At 46.7% G+C, this 26,915-nt stretch overlaps 1 protein-coding gene across 2 annotated transcripts in view; it reads left to right on the top strand.

Moving 5' to 3' along the window:
• Positions 1–26,915, top strand: part of LOC143923331 (guanylate-binding protein 6-like) — a 108,380-nt gene that overhangs the window by 65,604 nt on the left and 15,861 nt on the right. For both annotated transcript variants that reach the window (XM_077446944.1, XM_077446945.1), the window contains exons 11-15: positions 2,916–2,985; positions 3,722–4,026; positions 9,469–9,640; positions 14,789–14,860; positions 23,084–23,133. In XM_077446944.1, coding sequence (XP_077303070.1) covers positions 2,916–2,985; positions 3,722–4,026; positions 9,469–9,640; positions 14,789–14,860; positions 23,084–23,133 — 669 coding nt within the window. The remainder of the gene's footprint in view (positions 1–2,915; positions 2,986–3,721; positions 4,027–9,468; positions 9,641–14,788; positions 14,861–23,083; positions 23,134–26,915) is intronic.

The raw sequence follows: 26,915 nt of genomic DNA, 5'->3' as shown, positions 1-26,915 counted from the left end.
AAAAGCAAGACAAAGGACATAATAAAAATACATTACAATTATGTAAACATAAAAAATTGTTATCATTTTCCCGGACTGGCTGAGAACACAGTAGCAATTTAAACCCAAAATCATAGAAATTACCTGTATATTCAGTAGTAGCTAGTAAAAAGTTTTATATTATCTTTGAGACCGTGGAGTCCATACTTTTCTTTTAGCCAAGCCATCCTTAAAATTATATTAACTGCTTGCCTTCCGCCTCCTGTACATTTACGTCGGCAGAATGGCACGGCTGGGCAAAGCAACGTACCTGTACGTTACTTTGAATTTCCCGCTGCGCGAGCACCTGCCGCGAGCTCCGTGACCGTCCCTGTAGGACACGTGGACTCGATGTCTGCCGGGTGCCCGCGATCGTGTCACGGAGCTGAAGAACGGGGAGATGCCGATGTAAACACAGCATCTCCCCGTTCTGCCTAGTGACAGGACACCGATCGTCTGCTCCCTGTCATCGGGAGCAGCGATCGATGCCGTGTCACTGCTAGCCCATCCCCCAGATAGTTAGAATCACTCCCTAGGACACACTTAACCCCTCCCTGCCCCCTGGTGGTTAACCCCTTCATTGCCAGTGACATTTTTACAGTAATCAATGAAATTTTATAGCATTGGTGGCTGTATTAATGCCAATGATCCCAAAAATATGTCTAAATTGTCCAACGTGTCCGCCATAATGTTGCAGTCACGCCGCCATTAGTAGTAAAAAATAAATAAATTAATAAAAATGCCATAAGACTATCCCCTATTTTGTAGAAGCTATAACTTTTGCGCAAACCAATCAATATACGCTTATTGTGATTTTTATTTTATTTTACCAAAAATACATCGAAGAATACGTATCGGCCTAAACTGAGGAAAATATATATTTTTTATATATATTTTTGGGGGATATTTATTATAGCAAAAAGAAAAAAAGTTATGCGTTTGTTTGTTTTTTCAAAATTTTCGCTTTTTTTTTGTTTATAGCGCAAAAAATAAAAACCGCAGGGGTGATCAAATACCACCAAAAAGAAAGCTCTATTTGTGGGAAAAAAGGACGTCAATTTTGTTTGGGAGCCACGTCGCACGACCGCGCAATTGTCAGTTAAATCGACGCAGTGTCTAATCGCAAAAAGTGCTCTGGTCTTTGGCCAGCAAAATGATCCGGGGCTGAAGTGGTTAACCACTTAAGGACCAGGCCTCTTTTTCAGATTTGGCGTTTACATGTTTAAAACAGTTTTCTTTTGCTAGAAAATTACTTAGAACCCCCAAACATTATATTTAGTTTTTTTCTAACACCCTAGAGAATAAAATGGCGGTCATTGCAATACTTTTTTTCACACCGTATTTGCGCAGCGATCTTACAAGCGCACTTTTTTTGGAAAAAAATACACTTTTTTTGAATAAAAAAAAAAAAACAGTAAAATTAGCCGATTTTTTTTATATTGTGAAAGATAATGTTACGCCGAGTAAATTGATACCCAACACATCACGCTTCAAAATTTGCGCCCTGCTCGTGGAATGGCGTCAAACTTTTACCCTCATAAGGCTAGGTTCACATTGCTGCGATGCGGGAACGCCGCGAATCCGCGGCGTTTTCCCGCATCGCATACCTCCCGCCGGCAGTTCACACTGCCCTATGCGGACGGCTGGGGGTGTCAATGTTATGTTAATGGCACCCCCAGATCCGTCGGCATATCGCAGTGCGATCTGCCGACTCGCACAGGAATCGGATCGCATGGTGTGAACCCCCATGCGATCCGATTCCGTTGCGGACCCAAAAAAGGGTCCCGTGCGAGTTTGCTGCGGGACCGCTGCGAGTTCAGCCATACTATCTGTATGGCTGAACTCGTAGCGCTACGGAGATCGGATGTGATTTGCTGTGCGAATCACATCCGGTTCTCCCCCCGCAGCGGTGTGAACCCAGCCTAAATCTCCATATGCGACATTTAAAAAATTCTACAGGTTGCATGTTTTGCGTTACAGAGGAGGTCTAGGTCTATAATTATTGCTCTCGCTCTACTGATCGCGGCGATATCTCACATGTGTGGTTTGCCCGCCGTTTTCATATGCGGGCGCTACTCACGTATGCGTTCGCTTCTGTGCGCGAGCTCGTCGGGACGGGGGGGGGGTTTACATTTTTTTTCTTATTTATTTTACTTGATTTTATTTATTTTTACACTTAAAAAAATAAAAATAAATAATGGATCACTTTTATTCCTATTACAAGAAATATAAACATCCCTTGTAATAGAAAAAAGCATGACAGGTCCTCTTAAATATGAGATCTGGGGGGTCAAAAAGTCCTCAGATCTCATATTTGGAATTAAATGCAAAAAAAATAACATTGAAAAAAATATACCTTTAAGAGGTATGGGTGGAAGTGGCGTTGGTATATGGTATAGAGACAAGTGGGGGGCCATCTTAGCCTCACTCGTCTCCATAACTGGCCATCGACAGGACCCGATCGCTTCCGCCGCTACCGACGGCTCCAGTAAGCGGCAGAAGGCGCTGGAGGGCGGTGGCACCTCTCCCGCCTCCGATAATGGTGATCTCGCGACGAACCCGCCGCGGAGACCACCGTTATCGTACACAGGAACGCCTCCTGTAAAGAGGGATACCTCGGTTGTGGTGGCAGCTGCTGCCGTTACCGAGATATCCCTCTTCAAAAAAAGGACGTATATTTACATGAGGCGGTCCTTAAGTGGTTTTAAAGGGAAAAGAAAAAAATATTGGTTTAAAAATAACAAACATGTCATACAATATTTATCTAGTTATGCAATTAGAATCTAGGGTTGCTTCATACGAGTGCAGATTTCATGTCATGATCGGCTGTACAATGGCAGAACACAATGAAAACAGTTTGTAATAATTGGTTCTCCATCTTCTTCAAAATCTTACAGGCAGCGTTCGTTCTTCATGACTTCATAATGTCCAAAGATACCACCAAGATGTTTATCTTGAGAAGAGAAGGTAAATTTTCATGGAAAATTTATACAGCGGGTTGGAAAGTAACAAAAATCCCAGACTCTCACCAATCATCTCTCTATATTGGCCATGGGGGGAGGGGGGCATGTACCACAAAAAAAATGGAAAGACAAGACCATTTAGTATCCTTGATTGAGGTTTAAGGGCCGGTTCACACAGCGAGGCGCGGCGAGGTAAGTCGGAGACCTGCGGGGAGCTCAGCGGCGACTTGCAGAGGACTTCTGTATAGAAGTCAATGCAAGTCGCCCCCGAAGTCGCCCCGAAGTAGTACAGGAACCTTTTTTCTGAGTCGAGTCGCTCCTCTCAGAACGGTTCCATAGTCCTGAATGGGGGCGACTTGCGGGAGCGAGGCGAGGCGAGCCGTGTCGCCTCGCCTCGCCTCGCTGTGTGAACCGGCCCTAAAGGACAAAATTTTAAAATTACACAATTCTTTTAAATAACATGTTTTGGGAAATATGCCTTAAATTTGCACATGAAGCAGCACATCTGTAGGATGTACTCCAGCAAAAATGTAATTAACAAAAAAAATTTTTTTATTATTAATTACATTTCCTTCCTCGATGACTTCTGTTTGTAAAGAAAATGACTGGGGTATAGAATCGCTTGTGTATCAAGTTAAAATGTATGTAAACATTTTGCATGTCTTGCAAAAAACACCCTCAAATCAAGTTACTGTATATGTAAATCCAAATGACTGTGTTTGCTTCCATTCAACTAACAGTAGACAATCTGTACGAACAAAATAAGAAAAGGGAAAATAAGATACAAGGATTGAAATCAGCAAATGAAGCGATGGTTGCAAAAGTGTTTACTTTCACTCAAATAACGGAAGAAGACAATCCGCACCCACAAAATAAGAAAAGGGAATATGAGATACAAGAATTTAAATCAGCAAATGAAGCAATGCTTGCAAAAGATCGGGAAAGAACTTTATTGATGCACCTCGAACTACTGCTGGAGAGGGCAAAGAATGACAACCGCAAGCGGCAGGAAATACTGGACCATGTAATTCAAAGCAAGTGCTGGGTAAGTACAGGACAACAACTTATTCTCAGTGTTTATATTGCTAGTAATCATTGTACTAAAACTTGGGACTCTGTTGTGTCTCATTAAAGAGGAAGTAAACCCTGTTGGGTGTTACTTCCTCTTTGATTCCCTGCAAAGGTAAAGCATAATGGACTACTATGCATCGCATCGCATCGTAGTCCATTATGTGTCACTTACTTTACACAGGAGCCAGCGAAGTCACCGCTGTCCCCTGTAGTCTGGAACGTCCATCTTCTCGGTGGGTCTCGCTGCTCCGCCGCTGTCATTAAACGAAGCCGCGATAAAGTCACTCCCGCGCATGTGCGCGGGAGCCACCACGCGCAGCATATCGCCGTTGACGGTGGCACATTCAGTGCGCCTGCGCACTGCTGTCTACAGCGCATGCGCTGTAGACAGCGGTGCCTGTCTTTTGCCAAATATCTCCTAAACCGTGTAGGTTTAGGAGATATTTCTTGGACCTACAGGTAAGACTTAATCTAGGCTTACCTGTAGGTCAAAGTGGTTTGTAAGGGTTTACAACCACTTTAAGCTGGCAGTATTTTTTTCAGAGGCAATACTAGGTTCAGGTCCAAGGTCTCCAGGGAATTGCCCCCCCCGGGTGACGGGTCTCAGGATTGCAACTACTGTCTCCTAGAGAGGGTCAACCACTAGTGTTCACCAGAAAGTGTAAAAAAGCTATCTGCTTGATACTAAAGGTTAAACAGCAAACAAATATATCATCTCTCTTAGTTCTAAGACCTTCAGATTCTGTTTCAATAAATTGATTGAAAGTTTTTTTTTCCAAAGAGGACAAAAATTGTAGGCAAAGAATGACATCAAGAGTAGGGTCCACAACGCAGGTGGAACATATCAAAACATTAAAATGGTTCTAAAGACAGAAGATTTTTTTTTTTTTTGTCTGAATGGACACACAGAACACCAGCTCGGCTCGGATCCCCCCATAGCAAGCTGCTTGGGGGCACTCAGCGTGAGGGGTGGGGCAGGAGCGCCGGCAAGGAACCCAAGAAGAGGAGGATCAGGGTTGCTCTGTGCAAAACCAACTTCACAGTACAGGTAAGTATAACATGTTTGTTATTTTGAAAGAGGAAAAATAAAGAGACTTTAATGTCACTTTAAGAACAAATATAAAAGGATCCGAATATTATACCACCAGTCATTTTTAACACACAGTGTTGCCATATAAAGTATAAATTCAACATAAAGATTCAATTTCTTGTAAAGCATAAGGCAATCCTAATCAGGAACAATTAGAACCTATACTTCGCCACTACCAGGGCAGGACTTAGGGTGGTGGGGGCCCCTGGGCTTGAGTCACTTTCGGGCCCTACCTTCTATACATTACCGTATTTATCGGCGTATAACACACACCCCAAACTTACATTTAAACGCCCATCAATGCAGCCTTATCAGTGTCCATCTGCAGCCTTGTCAGTGTAGTCTTGTCATTTGCAGTCTTGAAGTTTAAAAATGGTGCCGCCAAGATACAGAGTCCTGTGTATCTCGGCGGCTCTCAGGTCCTCTTGGTGGGTCCCGAGCGGAGCCAAGAGTAGCCGAGTGTGCTCGGCTCACAGTCACGCCCAGTCCCTGTGTTATGTCCATCATAGGGCAGGACTGGGCGTGACTGTGAGCACTGCCGAGTACCCAGGCCACGTATCTCGGCGGGGTCCCCTATTGGGCGGGGCCCATGGGCTTGAGCCCAGTCAAGCCCAATGGTAAGTCCTGCCCTGGCCACTACCCACCAGCTAGCCGATATGGGCCTTGAGTATACAACATGCACTACAACAAGTGTAAGCAGCATAACTAAATAAAAATTAAGTGCAAGTTTAGGAAAAAAGTGCTTGTGGGGGGGGGGGGGGGGGGGCGGGGAGAACAAAAGGGAAGAAAAGACAAAGAAAGCAAAAGAAACAAGATAGAAGAAAAAAGGTAAAAAAATAAACAAAAGGAGAAAGGGTTTTTTTTAAACTATACCCACCATAGAATATGAATAGCAGGTAATGAACTCTGATCCAAAACCAGCACACCTTGGTACAGGTCTACCACATGCGGAACATCATACCAGGTTTATTACAACCCCCGAAAGCAGAGAGAGGAGGCCCCTCTGTACATTTTTAAGAGGCGGTCCGGTACCATCCAGAAAGTACCTTATGTCCTCCCTCTGCCAGGGCTGTATTCATGATACCCTTATACGTACGAGGACACCACTTCCATCAGTCACTTAAGCCAATCTCCTCCCCTAAGTCCTGCACCCTTGCCAGCATATCAGCATCAAGATGCCCCCCCCCCGGCCTCCCCACAGAAACATCTGGATTCAAAAACAGTGCATGTATTAATATCAGCTGTAGATCTCCGCGATGAGCGCAAAAAGTGCCAAATCTGCTGCAAACGGAAATGCTCAAATGGAGGTAAGCCTTAATCTAGGCCAGTGATGGCGAACCTTGGCACCCCAGATGTTTTAGAACTAGACATGTGCAGAGTAAAATATTTCGTTTCGGAATTTCGTTTTCGTCCGAAAACTTAATTTATTTAGTTACTCCCGAAATTCGTTTTTATTTATTTCGTTTTTCGTTCAAAAATTTGCATTCGTCCGAAAATCCACATGAATTACGGTTGAATCTGTCTTTGAAGGCTTATGGTGTCTGTCGAATGTATAAAGAAGATTCGACGGAGCTAGTATATAGCATACTTTAGAACCCTATTAAAGTCTATGGGACTCCAACGTTCAAAATCTAAAGTGCTAATTTTAAAGGCTAATTTTCAAGTTACTGTCCTAAAAAGTGTTTGGGGACCCGGGTCCTGCCCCAGGGGACATATATCAATGCAAAAAAAAGTTTTAAAAACGGCTGTTTTTTTCGGGAGCAGTGATTTTAATAATGATTAAAGTGAAACAATAAAAGTGTAATATTCCTTTAAATTTCGTAGGGGGGGTTGTCTATAGTATGCCTGTGAAGGGGCTCAGGTTTCTGGTGCTTAGAACTGTCCCTGCACAAAGTGTCATTTATGCAGGAAAAAAAGTCCTTTAAAATCACTCGCGGCTATTATGAATTGTCGGCTCCGTAATACAGAGAACACTCATTGAAAGTCATTGATAAAAAAATAAAAAATTTTTTTAAAAAAAGCGTGGGGGTCCCCCAAATTCAATTACCAGGCCCTTCAGGTCTGGTATGGATATTAAGGGGAACCCTGCCTCAAATTTAAGAAAAAATTTGACGTGGGGTGACCCCGCCCCCCTCTGATGTAACGGAAACCTGCCTGTGTTACATCAGAGGGGTGCGGGGTCACCCATACGTCACAGGGAACCCTGGGTTTCCCCTTGCATCAGAGGGGGGCGGGGTCAGGTGACGGGTGGCCCTGCCCTCTGTATATAAGAAACGTCAAGCCGCCGGAATGCCTGCAGTGTCTCCTCCACGGAGACAGAAGAAGGATGTATTCGCTGTGCTGGATGAGATGAGACATCGCTGGAGAGATGATCGTCCGTCGCTGGATAGCAAGAGTGGATTACCGCCGCTGGAATCTTTTTTTTATTTTTTTATTTTTAATAAAGGAATTTTTCAAAAGTGTGTTTGTTTTATTTAACCATTTTTTACACTTTCTTTGTGAAATGGTAGGGGTACTTTTGTACCCCCTTACCATTTCAAACAGGGGGGGCGGGATCTGGGGGTCCCCTTGTTAAAGGGGGCTTCCAGATTCTGATAAGCCCCCCGCCCGCAGACCTCCACAACCACCGGCCAGGGTTGTGGGGATGAGGCCCTTGTCCTCATCAACATGGGGACAAGGTGCTTTGAGGGGTCACAGACCCCCAAAGCATCCTCCCAATGTTGAGGGCATGTGGCCTGGTACGGTTCAGGAGGGAGGGGGGGGCGCTCTCTCGTCCCCCCCTTTTTCCTGCGGCCTGCCAGGTTGCATGCTCGGATAAAGGGTCTGGTATGGATTTTTAGGGGGAACCCCACGTCAATTTTTTTTTAATTTGACGCGGGGTTCCCCTTAATATCCATACCAGACCTGAAGGGTCTGGTTATGGATATTTAGGGGGAACCCCACGTCAAATTTTTTCTTAAATTTGAGGCAGGGTTCCCCTTAATATCCATACCAGACCTGAAGGGCCTGGTAATTGAATTTGGGGGACCCCCACGCTTTTTTATTTATTTATTTTTTATCAATGACTTTCAATGAGTGTTCTCTGTATTACGGAGCCGACAATTCATAATAGCTGCGAGTGATTTTAAAGGACTTTTTTTCCTGCATAAATGACACTTTGTGCAGGGACAGTTCTAAGCACCAGAAACATGCGCCCCTTCACAGGCATACTATAGACAACCCCCCCCCCCCCCCCCCCTTCGAAATTTAAAGGAATATTACACTTTTATTGTTTCACTTTAATCATTATTAAAATCACTGCTCCCGAAAAAACAGCCGTTTTTAAAACTTTTTTTTGCATTGATACATGTCCCCTGGGGCAGGACCCAGGTCCCCAAACACTTTTTAGGACAGTATCTTGCAGAATCTTTTCTCTCTGTCAAATCTTTTTTCTCTGTCGAATATTTTCTCTATATAATCTTGGACTAATAGAGGTAAGGTTAGGCACATTCGACCACAGGTTCTATAGACAGATTGTTGTCAGAGTCATGTCGAATCTCCTATTCCATATCGAACTGTTGTAACAATGAAAACGAAAATAAAGCATTTATTTATGTCGGATCTTTCGTTTTTTGGATTTTGTGCTTTCGTTATCGTTTGTCAAAACAAAAACGAAAATAGCTGAAATTCGGACGAAAATGCATTCGGACGAAAACGAATGCACATGTCTATTTAGAACTACATTTCCCATGATGCTCAACTACACCGCAGAGTGCGTGATCTACACTCTGCAGTGTAGTTGAGCACCATGTGAAACGTAGTTCCAAAACATCTGGGGTGCCAAGGTTCGCCATCACTGATCTGGGCTTACCTGTAGGTCAAAGTGGTTTGTAAGGGTTTGCAACCACTTTAAAGGCGGCTAAAAAGATATTTGGTGTCATGCTGCTGGCTTTGCTAAGTGGTGCTGGCCCTTGAACTCTGTAGACATCATCATATAGGTGGTTCATCAGCCACAGCTCAAGGAACCCCTAGCAACCTCTGGAGGAACCCCAGGGTTCTACAGAACCCTGGTTGAGAATGGCTGCTGTAAGAAATAAAGGGGCCAAGGATCAGACTATACTGTCCGATAGGAGTGCTTGGATCACAATACTGGCTGAATAGGATCAATTAATATTTTTGCAGGTGAGACCATTCACATATAAGTTCTTTAACTGTATACTTGGCTGTATTTTTATTTTTTTATTTTTTTTGGTGTTAGGCTTTATAAATCCATTCTTCTGTAAAATGTGCTATTGGTGTCTGACGCATTGTTCAGTGTTCATGATGTAACATTTTTCTTTTATCCAGGAGTTGAACACATACATGTTGAGAGACCTTGCCAGTCATGCCAGAACTTACGAGGATCAAATTGAGTTACTGTGCACGGAGAGGTTGGCACTGGAAGACCCTCAATGTCTACAGCGTACTGCAGATTTATTCCGGGAAAATGCAGCAGAAATGTTATGCACTACACTTGCAGGTTGTAGCATTTTGAATACTATAATATTATTTAAAGAGGAAGTAAACCCTGATGAGTTGACTTCCTCTTTCATTCCCTGCAAAGGCAAAGCATAATGGACTACTATGCATCGCATCGCATCGCATCGCATAGTAGTCCATTATGTGTCACTTACCTGACACAGGAGCCAGCGAAGTCACCACTGTCCCCTGTAGTCCGGCACATCCATCTTCTTGGTGGGGTCTCGCAGCTCCGCCGCTGTCATTTGATGACGTCACTCCCGCGCATGCGCACGGGAGCCGACACGCGCGCCATTGCGCGGCATTGTCGTCATTGACGATGCCGCGCTCAGTGCGCCTGCGCGCCGCTGTCTACAGCGCATGCGCTGTAGTCAGTGGTGCCTGTCTTCGGTCAAACATCTCCTAAACCGTATAGGTTTAGGAGATATTTCCTGGACCTACAGGTAAGCCTTAATCTAGGCTTACATGTAGGTCAAAGTGGTTTGTAAGGGTTTACAACCACTTTAAGTGGTTCAAGGTTTTTACATCATGCATTCTATGCATGAAGATAGAAAACCTTCTCTGCTCCCCTGATACTTACCTGAGACCCCTCTCGATACAGAGATGTGCACAAGAGCCTCAGCTCTCTGGGGACTCTCCCTCTCTCATTAGCTGAGACAGCAGGTGGGAGTCATTGGCTCTGGCTGTTGTCAAACGCAGCCAGTGAGCCAATAAGGAGAGTGGGTGGGTGGCAAGCTGCGGCTCTGTGTGTGAATGGACATGCAGAGCCATGGCTCAGGAGCGAGCCTGCTTGGGTGCCTCCAGAGTAAGCTGCTTGCTATGGGGCGGCACTCGGCAGGAGGAAGGGGCCAAGAGCACCAGAGAGGGACCTGAGAAGAGGAGGATCGGAGCTGCTCTGTGCAAAACCATTACACAGAGCAGGTGAGTATGACATGCTTGTTATTAAAAAAAAAGACTTTAATATTGCTTCAAGAAGTATCTGAATCTTTCTCTAATCTTCAGTCTACAGCAATAGCAGACCTTCCATGAGGGGCGCAGGGGCCCCACCCCCCTAATACTTGCCCCTAATTTAACCAGTTTCTGACCACCGCACGATGATGTACGTCGACAGAATGGCATGGCTGCACAAATGGGCATACCTGTACATCCCTTTGAATTTGCCACCGTGCCATCGCGTTTGTGCTGCAGGCAGCGCGCACGCGTCCACCGCGAGCTCTGTGAGTGTGATCGCGGGTCCCCTGGACTCGATGTCCATGGGGATACCCGCAGTCATCTCACGGAGAGGAAGAACGGGGAGATGCTGATGTAAACAGTGTCACTGATCACAGGTCCCTGTAATCGGCAGCGGTGATCAGTGATGTGTCACACACAGCCCCTCCCCCCCAGTTAGAATCACTCCCTAGGACACACTTAACCCCTACAGCACCCGCTAGTGGTTAACCGCTTCACTGCCAGTCACATTTACACAGTAATCAGTGCACTTTTAATCGCACTGATCGCTGTATAAATGTGAATGGTCCCAAAATAGCACCAAAAGTGTCCGATGTGTCCGCCATAATGTCGCAGTCACGATAAAAATTTGCTGATCGCCGGCATTACTAGTAAAAAAAAAATGATTAATAAAAATGTCATAAATCTATCCCCTATTTTGTAGACGCTATAACCTTTGTGCAAACCAATCAATAAACGCTTATTGCGTTTTTTTTTTGTTTTTTTTTTACCAAAAATATGTAGAGGAATACGTATCAATCTAAACTGAGGAAAATTTTTTGGGGATATTTATTATAGCAAAAAGTAAAAAATCATGCATTTTTTTCAAAATAGTTGCTTTATTTTTGCTTATAGCACAAATAATAAAGACATCAAGGGTGATCAAATACCACCAAAAGAAAGCTCTATTTGTGAGGAAAAAAGGACGTAAATTTTGTTTGGGAGTAATGTCGCACGACCGCGCAATTGTAAGTTAAAGCGACGCAGTGCCGAATCGCCAAGAGTGCTCTGGTCTTTGGCCAGCCAAATGGCCTGGGGCTTAAGTGGTAAATATTGCTTCAAGAAGTCTCTGAATCTTTCTCTGACCTTCAGTCTACAGCAATAGCAGACAATCCATAAGGGACGCAGGGGAACCTCCCCCCCCCCAATCCTTGCCCCTAATTTAAAAGTAGGGTGCTGGACAAATGGATATCAATGGGGTTTTTTTTTAGTTTTTTTTAAGCACATGATTAGAGCCTGAGGCTCTAATTGGCTTAAAAAAAGGGTGGGGTGGGGTTATGTGACAATAGCAAATAATTTTTTGCTATTGTCTTCCTGATTCTCCTTTCCGGCCAATCAATAAGTGGGTCCTAAAAACCCAATTGGCCAGGGAGTCACTGGTGCGCAACACTAGAGGGATATAACTATAGACATGGCTCCATATAGATAATCCCGTAGCAGGACTCCCAGTCGAGTCTCAGGATCCACTTCCTGTTTGGCTGGGAGGAGAAGCAACGGCCCCCAGAAGTGAAGAGCAGCACCCATACTCCGGATCCTCCTCATCTGCCTCCTAAGGTAAGGAGGCCTCTAAACGTCACCTTCCTGTCCATCTATCATGGGGGGAGATCGCTGCCTTCCTGTCTGTCTCCTGCGGGGTGGGGAACCGTCTTCCCATCTGTCTCCTGCAGGGCAGGGGGGATCGCCGCCTTGCCATCTGTCTCCCACAGAGCGGGGGAACCATCTTCTCATCTGTCTCCCACAGGGTGGGGGAACCGTCTTCCCATCTGTCTCCCACGGAGCAGGGGAACCGTCTTCCCATCTGTCTCCCACGGGGCGGGGGAACCGTCTTCCCATCTGTCTCCCACGGGGCGGGGGAACCATCTTCCCATCTGTCTCCCACGGGGCGGGGGAACCGTCTTCCCATCTGTCTCCGACAGGGCGGGGGAACCGTCTTCCCATCTGTCTCCCATGGAGCGGGGGAACCGTCTTCCCATCTGTCTCCCACGGGGCGGGGGAACCGTCTTCCTATCTGTCTCCCACGGAGCGGGGGAACCGTCTTCCCATCTGTCTCCCACGGAGCGGGGGAACCGTCTTCCCATCTGTCTCCCACAGGGCGGGGGAACCGTCTTCCCATCTGTCTCCCACAGGGCGGGAGAAACGTCTTCCCATCCATCTCCTGCGGTGCGGGGGAACCGTCTTCCCATCTGTCTCCCATGGGGCGGGGGAACTGTCTTCCCATCTGTCTCCCACGGGGCGGGGGAACCGTCTTCCCATCTGTCTCCTGCGGTGCGGGGGAACCGTCTTCCCATCTGTCTCCTGCGGTGCGGGGAAACAGTCTTCCCATCTGTCTCCCACGGGGCGGGGGAACCGTCTTCCCATCTGTCTCCTGCGGTGCGGGGGAACCGTCTTCCCATCTGTCTCCCACGGGGCGGAGGAACCGTCTTCCCATCTGTCTCCTGCAGGGCAGGGGGGATCGCCGCCTTGCCATCTGTCTCCCACAGAGCGGGGGAACCGTCTTCTCATCTGTCTCCCACAGGGTGGGGGAACCGTCTTCCCATCTGCCTCCCACAGGGTGGGGGAACCGTCTTCCCATCTGTCTCCCATGGAGCGGGGGAACCGTCTTCCCATCTGTCTCCTACGGGGCGGGGGAACCGTCTTCCCATCTGTCTCCGACAGGGCGGGGGAACCGTCTTCCCATCTGTCTCCCACGGAGCGGGGGAACCGTCTTCCCATCTGTCTCCCACAGGGCGGGGGAACCGTCTTCCCATCTGTCTCCCACAGGGCGGGAGAAACGTCTTCCCATCTGTCTCCCACAGGGCGGGGGAACCGTCTTCCCATCTGTCTCCCACAGGGCGGGAGAAACGTCTTCCCATCTGTCTCCCACAGGGCGGGAGAAACGTCTTCCCATCCGTCTCCTGCGGTGCGGGGGAACCGTCTTCCCATCTGTCTCCCACGGGGCGGGGGAACCGTCTTCCCATCTGTCTCCCACGGGGCGGGGGAACCGTCTTCCCATCTGTCTCCTGCGATGCGGGGGAACCGTCTTCCCATCTGTCTCCTGCGGTGCGGGGAAACAGTCTTCCCATCTGTCTCCCACGGGGCGGGGGAACCGTCTTCCCATCTGTCTCCTGTGGTGCGGGGGAACCGTCTTCACATCTGTCTCCCACGGGGCGGAGGAACCGTCTTCCCGCCTGTCTCCTGCAGGGCAGGGGGGATCGCCACCTTCCCGTCTGTCTCCTGTGGGGCGAGGAAACCGTCTTCCCATCTGTCTCCCGTGGAGGAGGGGGTGGCGTTGGTTTTCCACCCCCCTCAAAAAAAAGATTGAGCCGCCACTGGTCTACAGCATTGTCCTATGGGAGCTTCATCAATCCAATAAGATGTTGTGTGCCATGTTGGGATTAGGAACTGACAGCGGGACCAGGAAGGGATCAGCAAACCTCAGGATCAGCTGTCAGCGTCACACCCATTCCATTACTCCGATGTATAAAAACAAAAAATGCATTTTCCTGCACAGTAATATTTTTAGAACACTCTGATTGGCAGTTATTGAATCAATGTATGCCAATAAACCTGAAACCTTGTATCATATGTTCCATATTTACCACTTGCAGCCACTTAGTGGAGTTTTGTGCAGGGATATGATCTTTGTGCTGAAAACAGATCTCAATGAGTAAGAAAAGGGGCATTCCTCTTCCCTCCCTTCCCCTGAACTAAATGCATGAAAAATTATAAAAAGAATAATAGCATTTCCCTTTTCAGTGCAGCAACCCAAGACCAGAAATTAAAGTTCTCTCTGCTGAAGTCAGACCAGTATGGTGTGCTTCTTATATGGGGGTGACAGAGGTGCTTTCATTTTTTTTTTTTACTTTATTTCTATTACTAGGGGGCTTGTTAGCCCCCTAATGTGATAGCGTGGGTGGGTTAGAGGTCCTCTTTACATAGACATTGGGGGGTTTAGAAAACCTGCTCGTTGGGTGCTTTTTGATAACTTCATAAAAGTGATCAGGCCACTCTAGCTTCATAACTTCATTCTGATAATGTGCGTTCATAACAGGCATGGGTTCATATACGAGGCCCCGTGGAATGAAGACCACTTTCATGATTCCGGGGTATGTGTGTTACACTGGTAGGACGTTGATTTGTTTTATTTTCTTTTTACTAACATCTTCCTTCTTGATTTTAGAAATGAATAAGGAGGACATTTTCCCGGTGCCAAAGGTGGTGGAAACAGAACTCACAAAAGTGGACACAGCAGGTTTGTTCTGTCCCTGGAGACTTCCCCTCTTGTCCTGTCCAGTATCGACTGGTGCTCTATTTTTCGGGGGGGGGGGGGGGGGGGTGGGGTAGGGGTAGTGGCAATCAGTAATGGTAATGGTCGATCAGCGAACAAACCCCCCCACGCTCGTTCGTCTGCCCACCAGCCCCGCACATACCCCATACAGTTTACGGGCAGCTTCGGATTGGAGGCTTCCCCCTGTGTCTCCTCCTCCACAGCTTCACCCCTGCTTCTGATCCTGGCCAATAAGGTCGTTTCTCCTCTCAGACAATTGGGTCTTAAAACCCGCTTCCTGATTGGCCTGAGAGGAGAAGCAGGAAGACATTAGCGAATATTATTATTGTCATGCAACTGGTTGGGCTCACTGCGCCCCGAGCCCACCTTTTGTGAAGCCCATTGGAGCCTCAGGTTCTAATGTTGTGCTTAAAAAAAAAACATTGGAAACCATGCGTCCGGAACCCTGCATGTAGATTAGGGGGGCGGGCACATAGGTTAGGAGGCGGTGCCCCTGTACCCCTAATGGAGTGGCCACCACTGGTCCTATCCCAAGCAACCTTCCTTCCTGGTTGTCTCCCAAGCAGCCTCCCATCCTCTTCTTTTCCAAGCAACCTCTCTTCCTTTTCTGTCCCAAGCAACCTTCCTTTTCTCCTGTCCCAAGCAATCTTCCTTCCTGGTTGTGTCCCAAGCAACCTCTCTTCCGGTTCTGTCCCAAGCAACCTACCTTCTTATTATGGAAAAAACAAAAAGATATCCCCTAGGTGGGGTTTTTAACAGCATATATTACCTGTAAGGACTGATGTATATACACAGTAGGAATAACTACTGAAGTGACGCGGAAAGTTTGTAATACAATTATTTATTGATAAAAGAATTAAATGGGTGACACAGTGGTCAGGAAATTGAACTCCACTTGGTGAATAATGGTACATGTATAGACAGGGAAATTACATCATATGAACCCTATTACATCTGTATACACAGTAAAACATAGATAAAAGTAATCCTTTACGCGTTTCGACCCACTCAGGGGTCTTCTTCAGAAGGTTTATCTATTGTAAAAGAGAGGACAAACATAAATATATATCCATACATTATGATATATTGAAGGTAACCTACTATAGACAGAGTGAATGTCTGATATAGTGATATTGTACAAATATTGGTTACTATATATCACAGGTGAATACCTGTATAATCAACAGTGGAGATCCTCTTTAAAAGACAGGAATATGCTCAGACACATCCCTCATATCAATCATTCATTGATGTGCCACAGCTCATCTAGCTGGTATAGGTCGCTGTGTCCTACCATCAAAGGAGGGCAGGGAAACGGAATCCAACAAACGGGATGGCTTGCGGGGGAATCACATCCCTAATTCCACCTCCTGTGTGTAGGTTGGAGGGGAGTATAGACGTGGACAGCCCAGGGTCAAGGGCGACACCCTGCAATAGGACAAAATATAAAGGTAATAAAAAAGTTTATATGTATAAGTGTATATAAGGTACACTAATTGGGTACTATCTAGTCTATAAATGGAGAACACAGGTCCCACCAGAATAGTGTATAAATATAGGGAAACTTGTGTATGGATTCCCAGATAGATCAGCACACTATGAAACCAAAAAGAGTGAACAACCATAGAAAAAACACCTGTGAATAACATGGAAGTGTGAAAAAACTATAACCGTGAGGGCAAAGAAACAAAACAAGGGAAAGAAAAAACAAAAAAAGAAAAAGGAAAGAAAGGAAAAAGAAAAGCCAAATACATCACATGCCACAGTGAGCACAGATCAGAAAAGGCTGAATGAAATGGTGAAGCTGTCTGTGTAATTACCTATGTAATCTTGCAATACGTGCTCATGTGTTGGATGAGCCCAAAAAAAGGCAATATATTAAAACAGGAGGAAGAGGTCCTGCGGATTTGCGCAAGTCCACCCCTTTCTATTTAGGAACCGTGCAAAAACAGAGGGAGACTTTCGTCTACAAATAAATAAAAATAATGAAGAGTGAGCAATACAACAACCCGATTGTATCAAAAAGAAGTTGCAGTGTCAGCAAAGACAGACCAGTAGCTTACCCTCAAGCATAATGTCAGTGTATCAGGTGTCCTGTCACAGATGGAATGAATTCCTTATCCATGAAGGGGAGGTATAAATACCTTATATCTAATTGGTTCAGCTGGCTCCATTACAAGCCCAGCTGAATCAGTTGCAAGCCCTATCAGGGAGTCCTGCCCTTCTGTCAGTCTAATAATTCGGTCGCCATCTTGGGCGACCGGATGTGGTCCCCCCGGCGTTCTGGAAATGACCCTTCCAACATGGCGGAAGGGTACCCAGCTTTGTCGCACCGGCGTGACGTCGGCACGTCATGTCGCACGCGCAAAACGTGCGTGCGCAGTGAAGCGCCGCGTCCAAAGCTGTCCCAGAATGCCGCCGGCCAGATACAATCCCCCAGGGGGGCGGGTGGGATCACCCCACTCATACCTGGGATCACAGGGGAGGGGCATGCGTGCACAATATGCCCCGCCCCTTCTCTGGCCGGGAAGCCATGCCGAAGGGGTCCGCCCTATAAGCGACGCCAAGAGAGCACAACAGGTGGCACCATCTAGAGGAAAGAAAGGAGAGGTGCGTCTGGACATCCTGTCAGCAAGTAAAAAGAGCACATGTTAAATGAAACTATATCAAATAAAGACAACCGCTAAATAGTAAATATATATTACAGGTAATCTGAGCATACAAGAGAACAACATCTGCTTAATGGTGTATAACTGGACATAACGCAATGTTTCTAATGTGGCACAATCACAAGGGAATGTTACATATTTCTCTAAGGCATTGAATATAAATGAAAAAATGTATAAAGATAAAAATAAAATATAAATAGATAAATGACTGGGTAAGTAAGCAGCCCAATTTCCATAAATGTATACGTAAATATATAATGAGTCATGTATCTACTCTTAAGGAATACAAGGAAATTCCTAAATGGCGATTAAATCGCAAAGCCGCAAAGTATCAAACTCAGTCTCAAAACTGGACATTGTGTTATTCCAGTCATCACCTTGAAAACTATTCGTTGTGGTTAATAAACAACACAACAATTACCGAATGAGTGCCAATTCAAACAGTATTACACCAAGTTGAACTCATATCTCAAACCTCTTGTGTTACCGAATGGGGAAGGGTGTTTAACCACCCGGTTTCGTACTAGAAAAAAGAGAAAAGGCAGTAACACCCCAATAAAGGGTCAGAGGGCGCTGGTCACCCCTAATAAGTAAAGAAAAAACAAAAAGATATCCCCTAGGTGGGGTTTTTAACAGCATATATTACCTGTAAGGACTGATGTATATACACAGTAGGAATAACTACTGAAGTGACGCGGAAAGTTTGTAATACAATTATTTATTGATAAAAGAATTAAATGGGTGACACAGTGGTCAGGAAATTGAACTCCACTTGGTGAATAATGGTACATGTATAGACAGGGAAATTACATCATATGAACCCTATTACATCTGTATACACAGTAAAACATAGATAAAAGTAATCCTTTACGCGTTTCGACCCACTCAGGGGTCTTCTTCAGAAGGTTTATCTATTGTAAAAGAGAGGACAAACATAAATATATATCCATACATTATGATATATTGAAGGTAACCTACTATAGACAGAGTGAATGTCTGATATAGTGATATTGTACAAATATTGGTTACTATATATCACAGGTGAATACCTGTATAATCAACAGTGGAGATCCTCTTTAAAAGACAGGAATATGCTCAGACACATCCCTCATATCAATCATTCATTGATGTGCCACAGCTCATCTAGCTGGTATAGGTCGCTGTGTCCTACCATCAAAGGAGGGCAGGGAAACGGAATCCAACAAACGGGATGGCTTGCGGGGGAATCACATCCCTAATTCCACCTCCTGTGTGTAGGTTGGAGGGGAGTATAGACGTGGACAGCCCAGGGTCAAGGGCGACACCCTGCAATAGGACAAAATATAAAGGTAATAAAAAAGTTTATATGTATAAGTGTATATAAGGTACACTAATTGGGTACTATCTAGTCTATAAATGGAGAACACAGGTCCCACCAGAATAGTGTATAAATATAGGGAAACTTGTGTATGGATTCCCAGATAGATCAGCACACTATGAAACCAAAAAGAGTGAACAACCATAGAAAAAACACCTGTGAATAACATGGAAGTGTGAAAAAACTATAACCGTGAGGGCAAAGAAACAAAACAAGGGAAAGAAAAAACAAAAAAAGAAAAAGGAAAGAAAGGAAAAAGAAAAGCCAAATACATCACATGCCACAGTGAGCACAGATCAGAAAAGGCTGAATGAAATGGTGAAGCTGTCTGTGTAATTACCTATGTAATCTTGCAATACGTGCTCATGTGTTGGATGAGCCCAAAAAAAGGCAATATATTAAAACAGGAGGAAGAATCTTATTATGTTCCATGCCAAATCCCATCCTGTTCTGTCCCAAGCAACCTCCCATCCTCTTCTTTTCCAAGCAACCTCTCTACCTGTTATGTCTCAAGCAACCTCTCTTCCTGTTCTGTCCCAAGCAACCTCTCTTCCGGTTCTGTCCCAAGCAACCTACCTTCTTGTTATGTTCCATGCAAAATCCCATCCTGTTCTGTCCCAAGCAACCTCCCATCCTCTTCTTTTCCAAGCAACCTCTCTTCCTGTTCTGTCCCAAGCAACTTTCCTTCCTGTCCTGTCCCAAGCAACCTCCCTTCCTGTTCTGTCCCAAGCAACATCCCTTCCTGTTCTGTCTCAAGCAACATCCCTTCCTGTTCTGTCCCAAGCAACCTCCCTTCCTGTTATGTTCCATCCTACCCCCCCATCCTGTTCTGTCCCAAGCAACCTCCCATTCTATTCTGTTACAGACAACCTCCCTTCCTATTCTGTTCCAAGCAACCTCCCTTCCTGCCCTGCCACAGGAAACATCCCTTCCTGCCCTGTCCCAAACAACCTCCCATCCTGTTCTGTCCCAGGCAACATCCCTTCTTGTTATAGTCCATGCAACCTCCCATCCTGTCCTGTCCCAAGCAACCTCCCTTTCTATTCTGTCACAGACAATGTCTGTTCCAAGCAACCTCCCTACCTGCCCTGACCCAAACAACATCCCTTCCTGTCCTGAGGAACCCCCATTCCTGTTGTAGTTCCAGATCTTCCAGAGACTTCCTGTTATAAAGACCACTCACTGCCGCTCTCTCTCCTTGTGCGGGGAGACTGGTCTTGTCTCCGCCCCCCTTCTGCAGTTTCCTGTAGGCGTAGTGAGTGGGTGTGCTGGGCCCCTCCCACAGATCTGCTCTCTGCACAAGCTATGTACAGAGCAGTATCAGTAAAGCTCAGTCACAGTGCAGCACTCACACAACATGTAACGAGGAACTATGGCCCAGGAGTCTCCAAACTACGGCCCTCCAGTTGTTCGGGGACTACAATCCCCATCACGTCTGTGAATGTCAGAGTTTTACAATGCCTCATGGGATGTGTAGATTCCGCAACAGCTGGAGGGCCGTAGATTGAAGATCCCCGGTCACTTCAGCCCTTCTGGTTTTATGGGAAAAACAACACAGAGACAAAGGAAATGACATCATAACCCTGTAACTTTCACAAGAAAGGCCGCGTACACACGCGCGGACTGTTTGCCCAACCTTGTTCGTCAAACAGTTTCGGCAAACAGTCCACTCAAAATTTGCATGAGCGGACTTGCCCACACACGGCACTTTTTGAGCGGACTGTTTCAGCAAACTGTTTGCCAAAGAGTTCGCTCAACTTTTGAAATGAACGGACTCGCCCACGTAAGGCGGAGGCAAGTCCGCCCATTTCGAGCGCGTGTACAGGTAGGCGGGGCCCGCGACGGAGACGTCGCGGGCTCCGTCGCCTGGAATGGGCTTAAAGGGGGACCCCAACGCCGAAAAAAATCAGCGTGGGGGTTCCCCCAAAGTCCACAACAGACCCTTGTCCGAGCACGCTACCCGGCCGGCCAGGAAAGGGGGGCGAGCGAGCGCGCCCCCCCTCCTGAGCCGTACCAGGCCGCGTGCCCTCAACATGGGGGGTGCCTTGGGGAAGGGGGGGCCGCACGGCCCCCCCACCCCAAAGCACCTTGTCCCCATGTTGATGAGGACAAGGGCCTCTTCCCGACAACCCTGGCCGTTGGTTGTCGGAGTCTGCGGGCGGGGGGCTTATCGGAATCCGGGAGCCCCCTTTAATAAGGGGGCCCCCGGATACCGGCCCCCCACCCTATGTGAATGAGTATGGGGTACAATGTACCCCTACCCATTCACCTGTGAAATAAAGTACAAAAAAAAACACAACACAGGGAAAAAATATTTTATTGCACAGCTCCGGGGGTCTTCCGTCTTCGGGGGTCTTGTCCCCCTCTTCGGTTCTTCTGCCGGGCCACCGCGCCTTCTTATAGCTCTTTTGCAGGCGGTGGCCCGGTCTTCTGTCGCCGTCTTCCGTTCTTCTGCCGCCGCCTTCGGTTCTTCTGCCGGGCCACCGCGCCTTCTTATAGCTCTTTTTGAGGCGGTGGCCCGGTCTTCTGTCGCCGCTGTCGCCGCCGCCGCCTTCCGTTCTTGTTCTTCTTCTTGTTCTTCTTCTTCTTCTCCTGGAGATGTTGACTCGACGAGCTCTCCGGCCACAATGCCAGGGACGCGCTCCGCTGCCACTTATATAGTGACAATGGGGCGGTGTCACATGGTATATGTCACATGGGTTGGTCACATGGTGACCCCGCCCCCTTACGATGTCATAGTCCCCATGTGACATCAACCCATGTGACCAACCCATGTGACATATACCATGTGACACCGCCCCATTGTCACTATATAAGTGACCGCTCAGCGCGGCTCTGGCATTCCAGCCGGAGAGAGCGTCGTGTCAACATCTCCTGGAGAAGAAGAAGAAGAACAAGAAGAAGAAGAAGAACGGAAGGCGGCGACGGCGACAGCGACAGAAGACCGGGCCACCACCTCTAAAAGAGCTATAAGAAGGCGCGGTGGCCCGGCAGAAGAACGGAAGACGGCGACAGAAGAACGGAAGGCGGCGGCGACAGAAGACCGGGCCACCGCCTGCAAAAGAGCTATAAGAAGGCGCGGTGGCCCGGCAGAAGAACCGAAGAGGGGGACAAGACCCCCGAAGACGGAAGACCCCCGGAGCTGTGCAATAAAATATTTTTTCCCTGTGTTGTGTTTTTTTTTGTACTTTATTTCACAGGTGAATGGGTAGGGGTACATTGTACCCCATACTCATTCACATAGGGTGGGGGGCCGGTATCCAGGGGCCCCCTTATTAAAGGGGCTCCCGGATTCCGATAAGCCCCCCGCCCGCAGACCCCGACAACCAACGGCCAGGGTTGTCGGGAAGAGGCCCTTGTCCTCATCAACATGGGGACAAGGTGCTTTGGGGTGGGGGGGCCGCGCGGCCCCCCCTTCCCCAAGGCACCCCCCCATGTTGAGGGCACGCGGCCTGGTACGGCTCAGGAGGGGGGGCGCTCGCTCGCCCCTCCTTTCCTGGCCGGCCGGGTAGCGTGCTCGGACAAGGGTCTGTTGTGGACTTTGGGGGGACCCCCACGCCGATTTTTTTCGGCGTTGGGGTTCCCCTTTAAGTCCATTCCAGGCGGCGGAGCCCGCGACGTCTGCGTCGCGGGCCCCGCCTACCTGTACACGCGCTCGAAATGGGCGGACTTTCCTCCGAGCGGGAACAGTTTGCTCATTTCGAAAGTAGCCTACACACGGGCGGACTGTTCGCTCAAACACAGTTTCAGCGGACAGTTTTTCGGAATTTCCGAAAGACTTTGTCCGTCAAACTGTCCGCTGAAACTGTCCGCTGAAAGCCCACACACGGGCGGACTGTCCGCTGAAACACTGTTCAGCGGACAAAGTTGAGCGAACAGTCCGCCCGTGTGTACGCGGCCAAAGAACCTTACATTATGCAAGCATCAAACCCAACAGCCCCACCTAGTGGCATAACTCACAATTGCAGTATAAAATATGAGAATGGCTGTTGCAACTACAACTGTATGTCTGTATAAACAGCATGCTAATGACATGGGTTCCTAGGTTCAAATATATATATTTACACACAAGGATTTTATAATAGAAATATATGTACCCATAGATATGAACAGAAAAGTGTGGCAGCTCTTTAACCTTTATTATTCATTTGTATTTCCCAGAAACCTTGTTTAATGCGCTGGCAAAATCTGGCAAAAAAAGGCAAAACCGGGTAAGAAGAGATTTCTTTGCTTTTTTTTAATTTGTGATCACTGTAATGACCAATCACAGCCACCGCAAGTCTAAATACTGAGATTTGTTTACATCTGAGAGCCCGCCCCTTCTTTCACATCTGAGGAAGAAAGATTCAATAAACGGATAAATGAAGGATAGAAGGTGGGGATTTCATGAATTTAATTATGGGATTGTTTTTGTTAACCCTTTCACTTTTCTGTACTCACTTCTCAATGAGTGTTACTGGCATCCTGTTGCTGACCTATTCTATTAACCCTTTTAGCACTCCTGCACATTAACGCTTCATCTTCTCCTACTGTATATGACCTGTACATCGACCCCTTCACCTCCTCCTTCCTCCACGTATGCGCTGTATCTGGTGCACCATTACTAAGATCCATGCTTTAAACCCACTCAATAGCGGCGTGTTTCTTTATTTAAAAAAAAATTGTGGCAAAAAAAATTAGGTCGCCATACGGCGTCTACTTTCCAAAAAAAAATTAGTCATTTTGGGGGGTATTTGTACCGCCCTGGCATTTTAGGGCCTCAAGAAATGTGGTAGGCAGTCAGAATCTCGGGTGTGATAAATATCGCAGTTCCGGCACCTCCAGCACTTTTTGTATTTTATGACAAAGGGGTGCTGGAGGGTCTATTGATGCTGGCTGCTGGGGGGATCTAATGCCACTGGTGGGGATCTATTTTGCGTGGGTGTCTATTGTTGATGGGTAGGTTTATTGTCTCTTGTTGGAGGGTCAGTTGTTATTGGGAGGGACCTACTGTTGAGGGAGAGGTCTATTGTTGCTGGCTGCTGGAGGGTCTATTGATGCTGGCTGCTGGAGGGTCTATTGATGCTGGCTGCTGGAGGGTCTATTGTTTCTGGCTGCTGGAGGGTCTATTGTTGGTGGCTGCTGGAGGGTCTATTGTTGGTGGCTGCTGGAGGGTCTATTGATGCTGGCTGCTGGAGGGTCTATTGATGCTGGCTGCTGGAGGGTCTATTGATGCTGGCTGCTGGAGGGTCTATTGATGCTGTGATGCTGGCTGCTGGAGGGTCTATTGATGCTGGCTGCTGGAGGGTCTATTGATGCTGGCTGCCAGGAGATCTAATGCCACTGGTGGGGATCTATTTTTGTGTGGGTGTCTATTGTTAATGGGTAGGTATAGTGTTGCTGGTGGGGGGGGGGGGGGGGGGGGTCTCTTGTTGCTGGAGGGTCAGTTGTTACTGGGAGGGACCTACTGTTGAGGGAGAGGTCTATTGTTGCTGGCTGCTGCAGGGTCTATTGTTTCTGGCTGCTGGATGGTCTATTGATGCTGGCTGCTGGAGAGTCTATTGTTGCTGGCTGCTGGAGGGTCTATTGATGCTGGCTGCTGGAGAGTATATTGTTGCTGGCTGCTGGAGGGTCTTTTGTTGCTGGCTGCTGGAGGGTCTATTGATGCTGGCTGCTGGAGGGTCTATTTTTGCTGGCTGCTGGAGGGTCTATTTTTGCTGGCTGCTGGAGGGTCTATTATTGCTGGCTTCTGGAGGGTCTATTGTTGCTGGCTGCTGGAGGGTCTATTGATGCTGGCTGCCAGGAGATCTAATGCCGCTGGTGGGGATCTATTTTTGTGTGGGTGTCTATTGTTAATGAGAAGGTATAGTGTTGCTGGTGGGGGGGGGGGGGGGGGGTCTCTTGTTGCTGGAGGGTCAGTTGTTATTGGGAGGGACCTACTGTTGAGGGAGATATCTATTGTTGCTGGCTGCTGGAGGGTCTATTGTTTCTGGCTGCTGGAGGGTCTATTGATGCTGGCTGCTGGAGGGTCTATTGATGCTGGCTGCTGGAGGGTCTATTGTTGCTGGCTGCTGGAGGGTCTATTGTTGCTGGCTGCTGGAGGGTCTATTGCTGCTGGCTGCTGGAGGGTCTATTGTTGGTGGCTGCTGGAGGGTCTATTGATGCTGGCTGCTGGAGGGTCTATTGTTGCTGGCTGCTGGGTGATCTAATGGCGCTGGTGGGGATCTATTTTTGTGTGGGTGTCTATTGTTGATGGGTAGGTATAGTGTTGCTGGTGGGGGGGTCTCTTGTTGCTGGAGAGTCAGTTGTTACTGGGAGGGACCTACTGTTGAGGGAGAGGTCTATTGTTGCTGGCTGCTGCAGGGTCTATTGTTTCTGGCTGCTGGAGGGTCTATTGATGCTGGCTGCTGGAGGGTCTATTGTTGCTGGCTGCTGGAGGGTCTATTGATGCTGGCTGCTGGAGGGTCTATTGATGCTGGCTGCTGGAGGGTCTATTGATGCTGGCTGCTGGAGGGTCTATTGTTGCTGGCTGCTGGAGGGTCTATTGATGCTGGCTGCCAGGAGATGTAATGCCGCTGGTGGGGATCTATTTTTGTGTGGGTGTCTATTGTTAATGGGTAGGTATAGTGTTGCTGGTGGGGGGGGGGGGGTCTCTTGTTGCTGGAGGGTCAGTTGTTACTGGTAGGGACCTACTGTTGAGGGAGAGGTCTATTGTTGCTGGCTGCTGGAGGGTCTATTGTTGCTGGCTGCTGGAGGGTCTATTGATGCTGGCTGCCAGGAGATCTAATGCCGCTGGTGGGGATCTATTTTTGTGTGGGTGTCTATTGTTAATGGGTAGGTATAGTGTTGCTGGTGGGGGGGTCTCTTGTTGCTGGAGGGTCAGTTGTTACTGGGAGGGACCTACTGTTGAGGGAGAGGTCTATTGTTGCTGGCTGCTGGAGGGTCTATTGTTGCTGGCTGCTGGGAGATCTAATGCCGCTGGTGGGGATCTTTTTTTGTGTGGGAAAAGGTAAATATGTGATATGTAATAAGCATGGTTACAAAATAATAATAATAATTAAATGGAATATATAAATATCCAATCAAAAATAATGAGAGGAATTATTGGCTGAACAATGAAGTGAATGAGGATTAGACATGATTGTGCACTGACAAAAAATGTGTTAATTTTCATTTTAGTTTCATACATTTTTTGCTTTTTTCAGAAATTTCAAATTCCAGATTTTCAAATTTCCAAAAATTGGAATATTCAAATTTCCGAATTTCCAATTTTCGGATTTCCGAATTTCCAATTTTCGGATTTCCGAATTTCCAATTTTCGGATTTCCGAATTTCCAATTTTCGGATTTCCGAATTTCCAATTTTCGGATTTCCGAATTTCCGAGTTTCAGATGTTCGAATTTTTTGGATTTTCAGAATTCGAAAATTCTGAAATTCTAAAATTCGGAAGTCCGAAAAATCGAAAATCTGAAAAAAATAAAGAAAATTAGTTTGATTCGAAATAATAACTAACTATTAAACTATAGGCATTGGAATTTCCTTTCAAATTTGGCTGTAAGTGAACCTAACAAATACAAATTTATCTGAAGTTACAAATTATCTGAAATGACGAATGCCATATCTAAACAAATGCAATGTAACGATCTTATAATAATAAATAAAAATAATAATAATAAAACCTTATCATTATTATCATTATTAATTATTTATTATTAATTTGTTTTGTTCCGTTAGTTTTTTTAATTGTGGCATTCGTTATTTCAGATAATTCAAAATTTTCGTATAAATTCGTACTCGTTATGATCACTAACAGCCAAATTTGAAAGGAAATCCCAAAACCTATAATTTAATAGTTAATTATTATTTCAAATTAAACAGATTTTCTTTCTTTTTTTTCAGATTTTCGAAAATCCGGATTTGCGAAATTTCAAATTTTTTGTATTTTCTAATTTTTCGAATTCAGAAATTTGGGAATTCAGAAATTTGGGAATTTAGAGATTCGAAAATTGGAAAT

Source organism: Lithobates pipiens, unplaced genomic scaffold, assembly GCF_037356315.1.
Source record: "Lithobates pipiens isolate NorthernLeopardFrog02 unplaced genomic scaffold, aLitPip1_a1.2 Scaffold_22, whole genome shotgun sequence".
In the NCBI taxonomy this organism is placed as follows: Eukaryota; Metazoa; Chordata; class Amphibia; order Anura; family Ranidae; genus Lithobates; species Lithobates pipiens.
The sequence above is the reverse complement of the archived record's forward strand: the minus strand, read 5'-3'. Positions and strand labels throughout refer to the sequence as shown.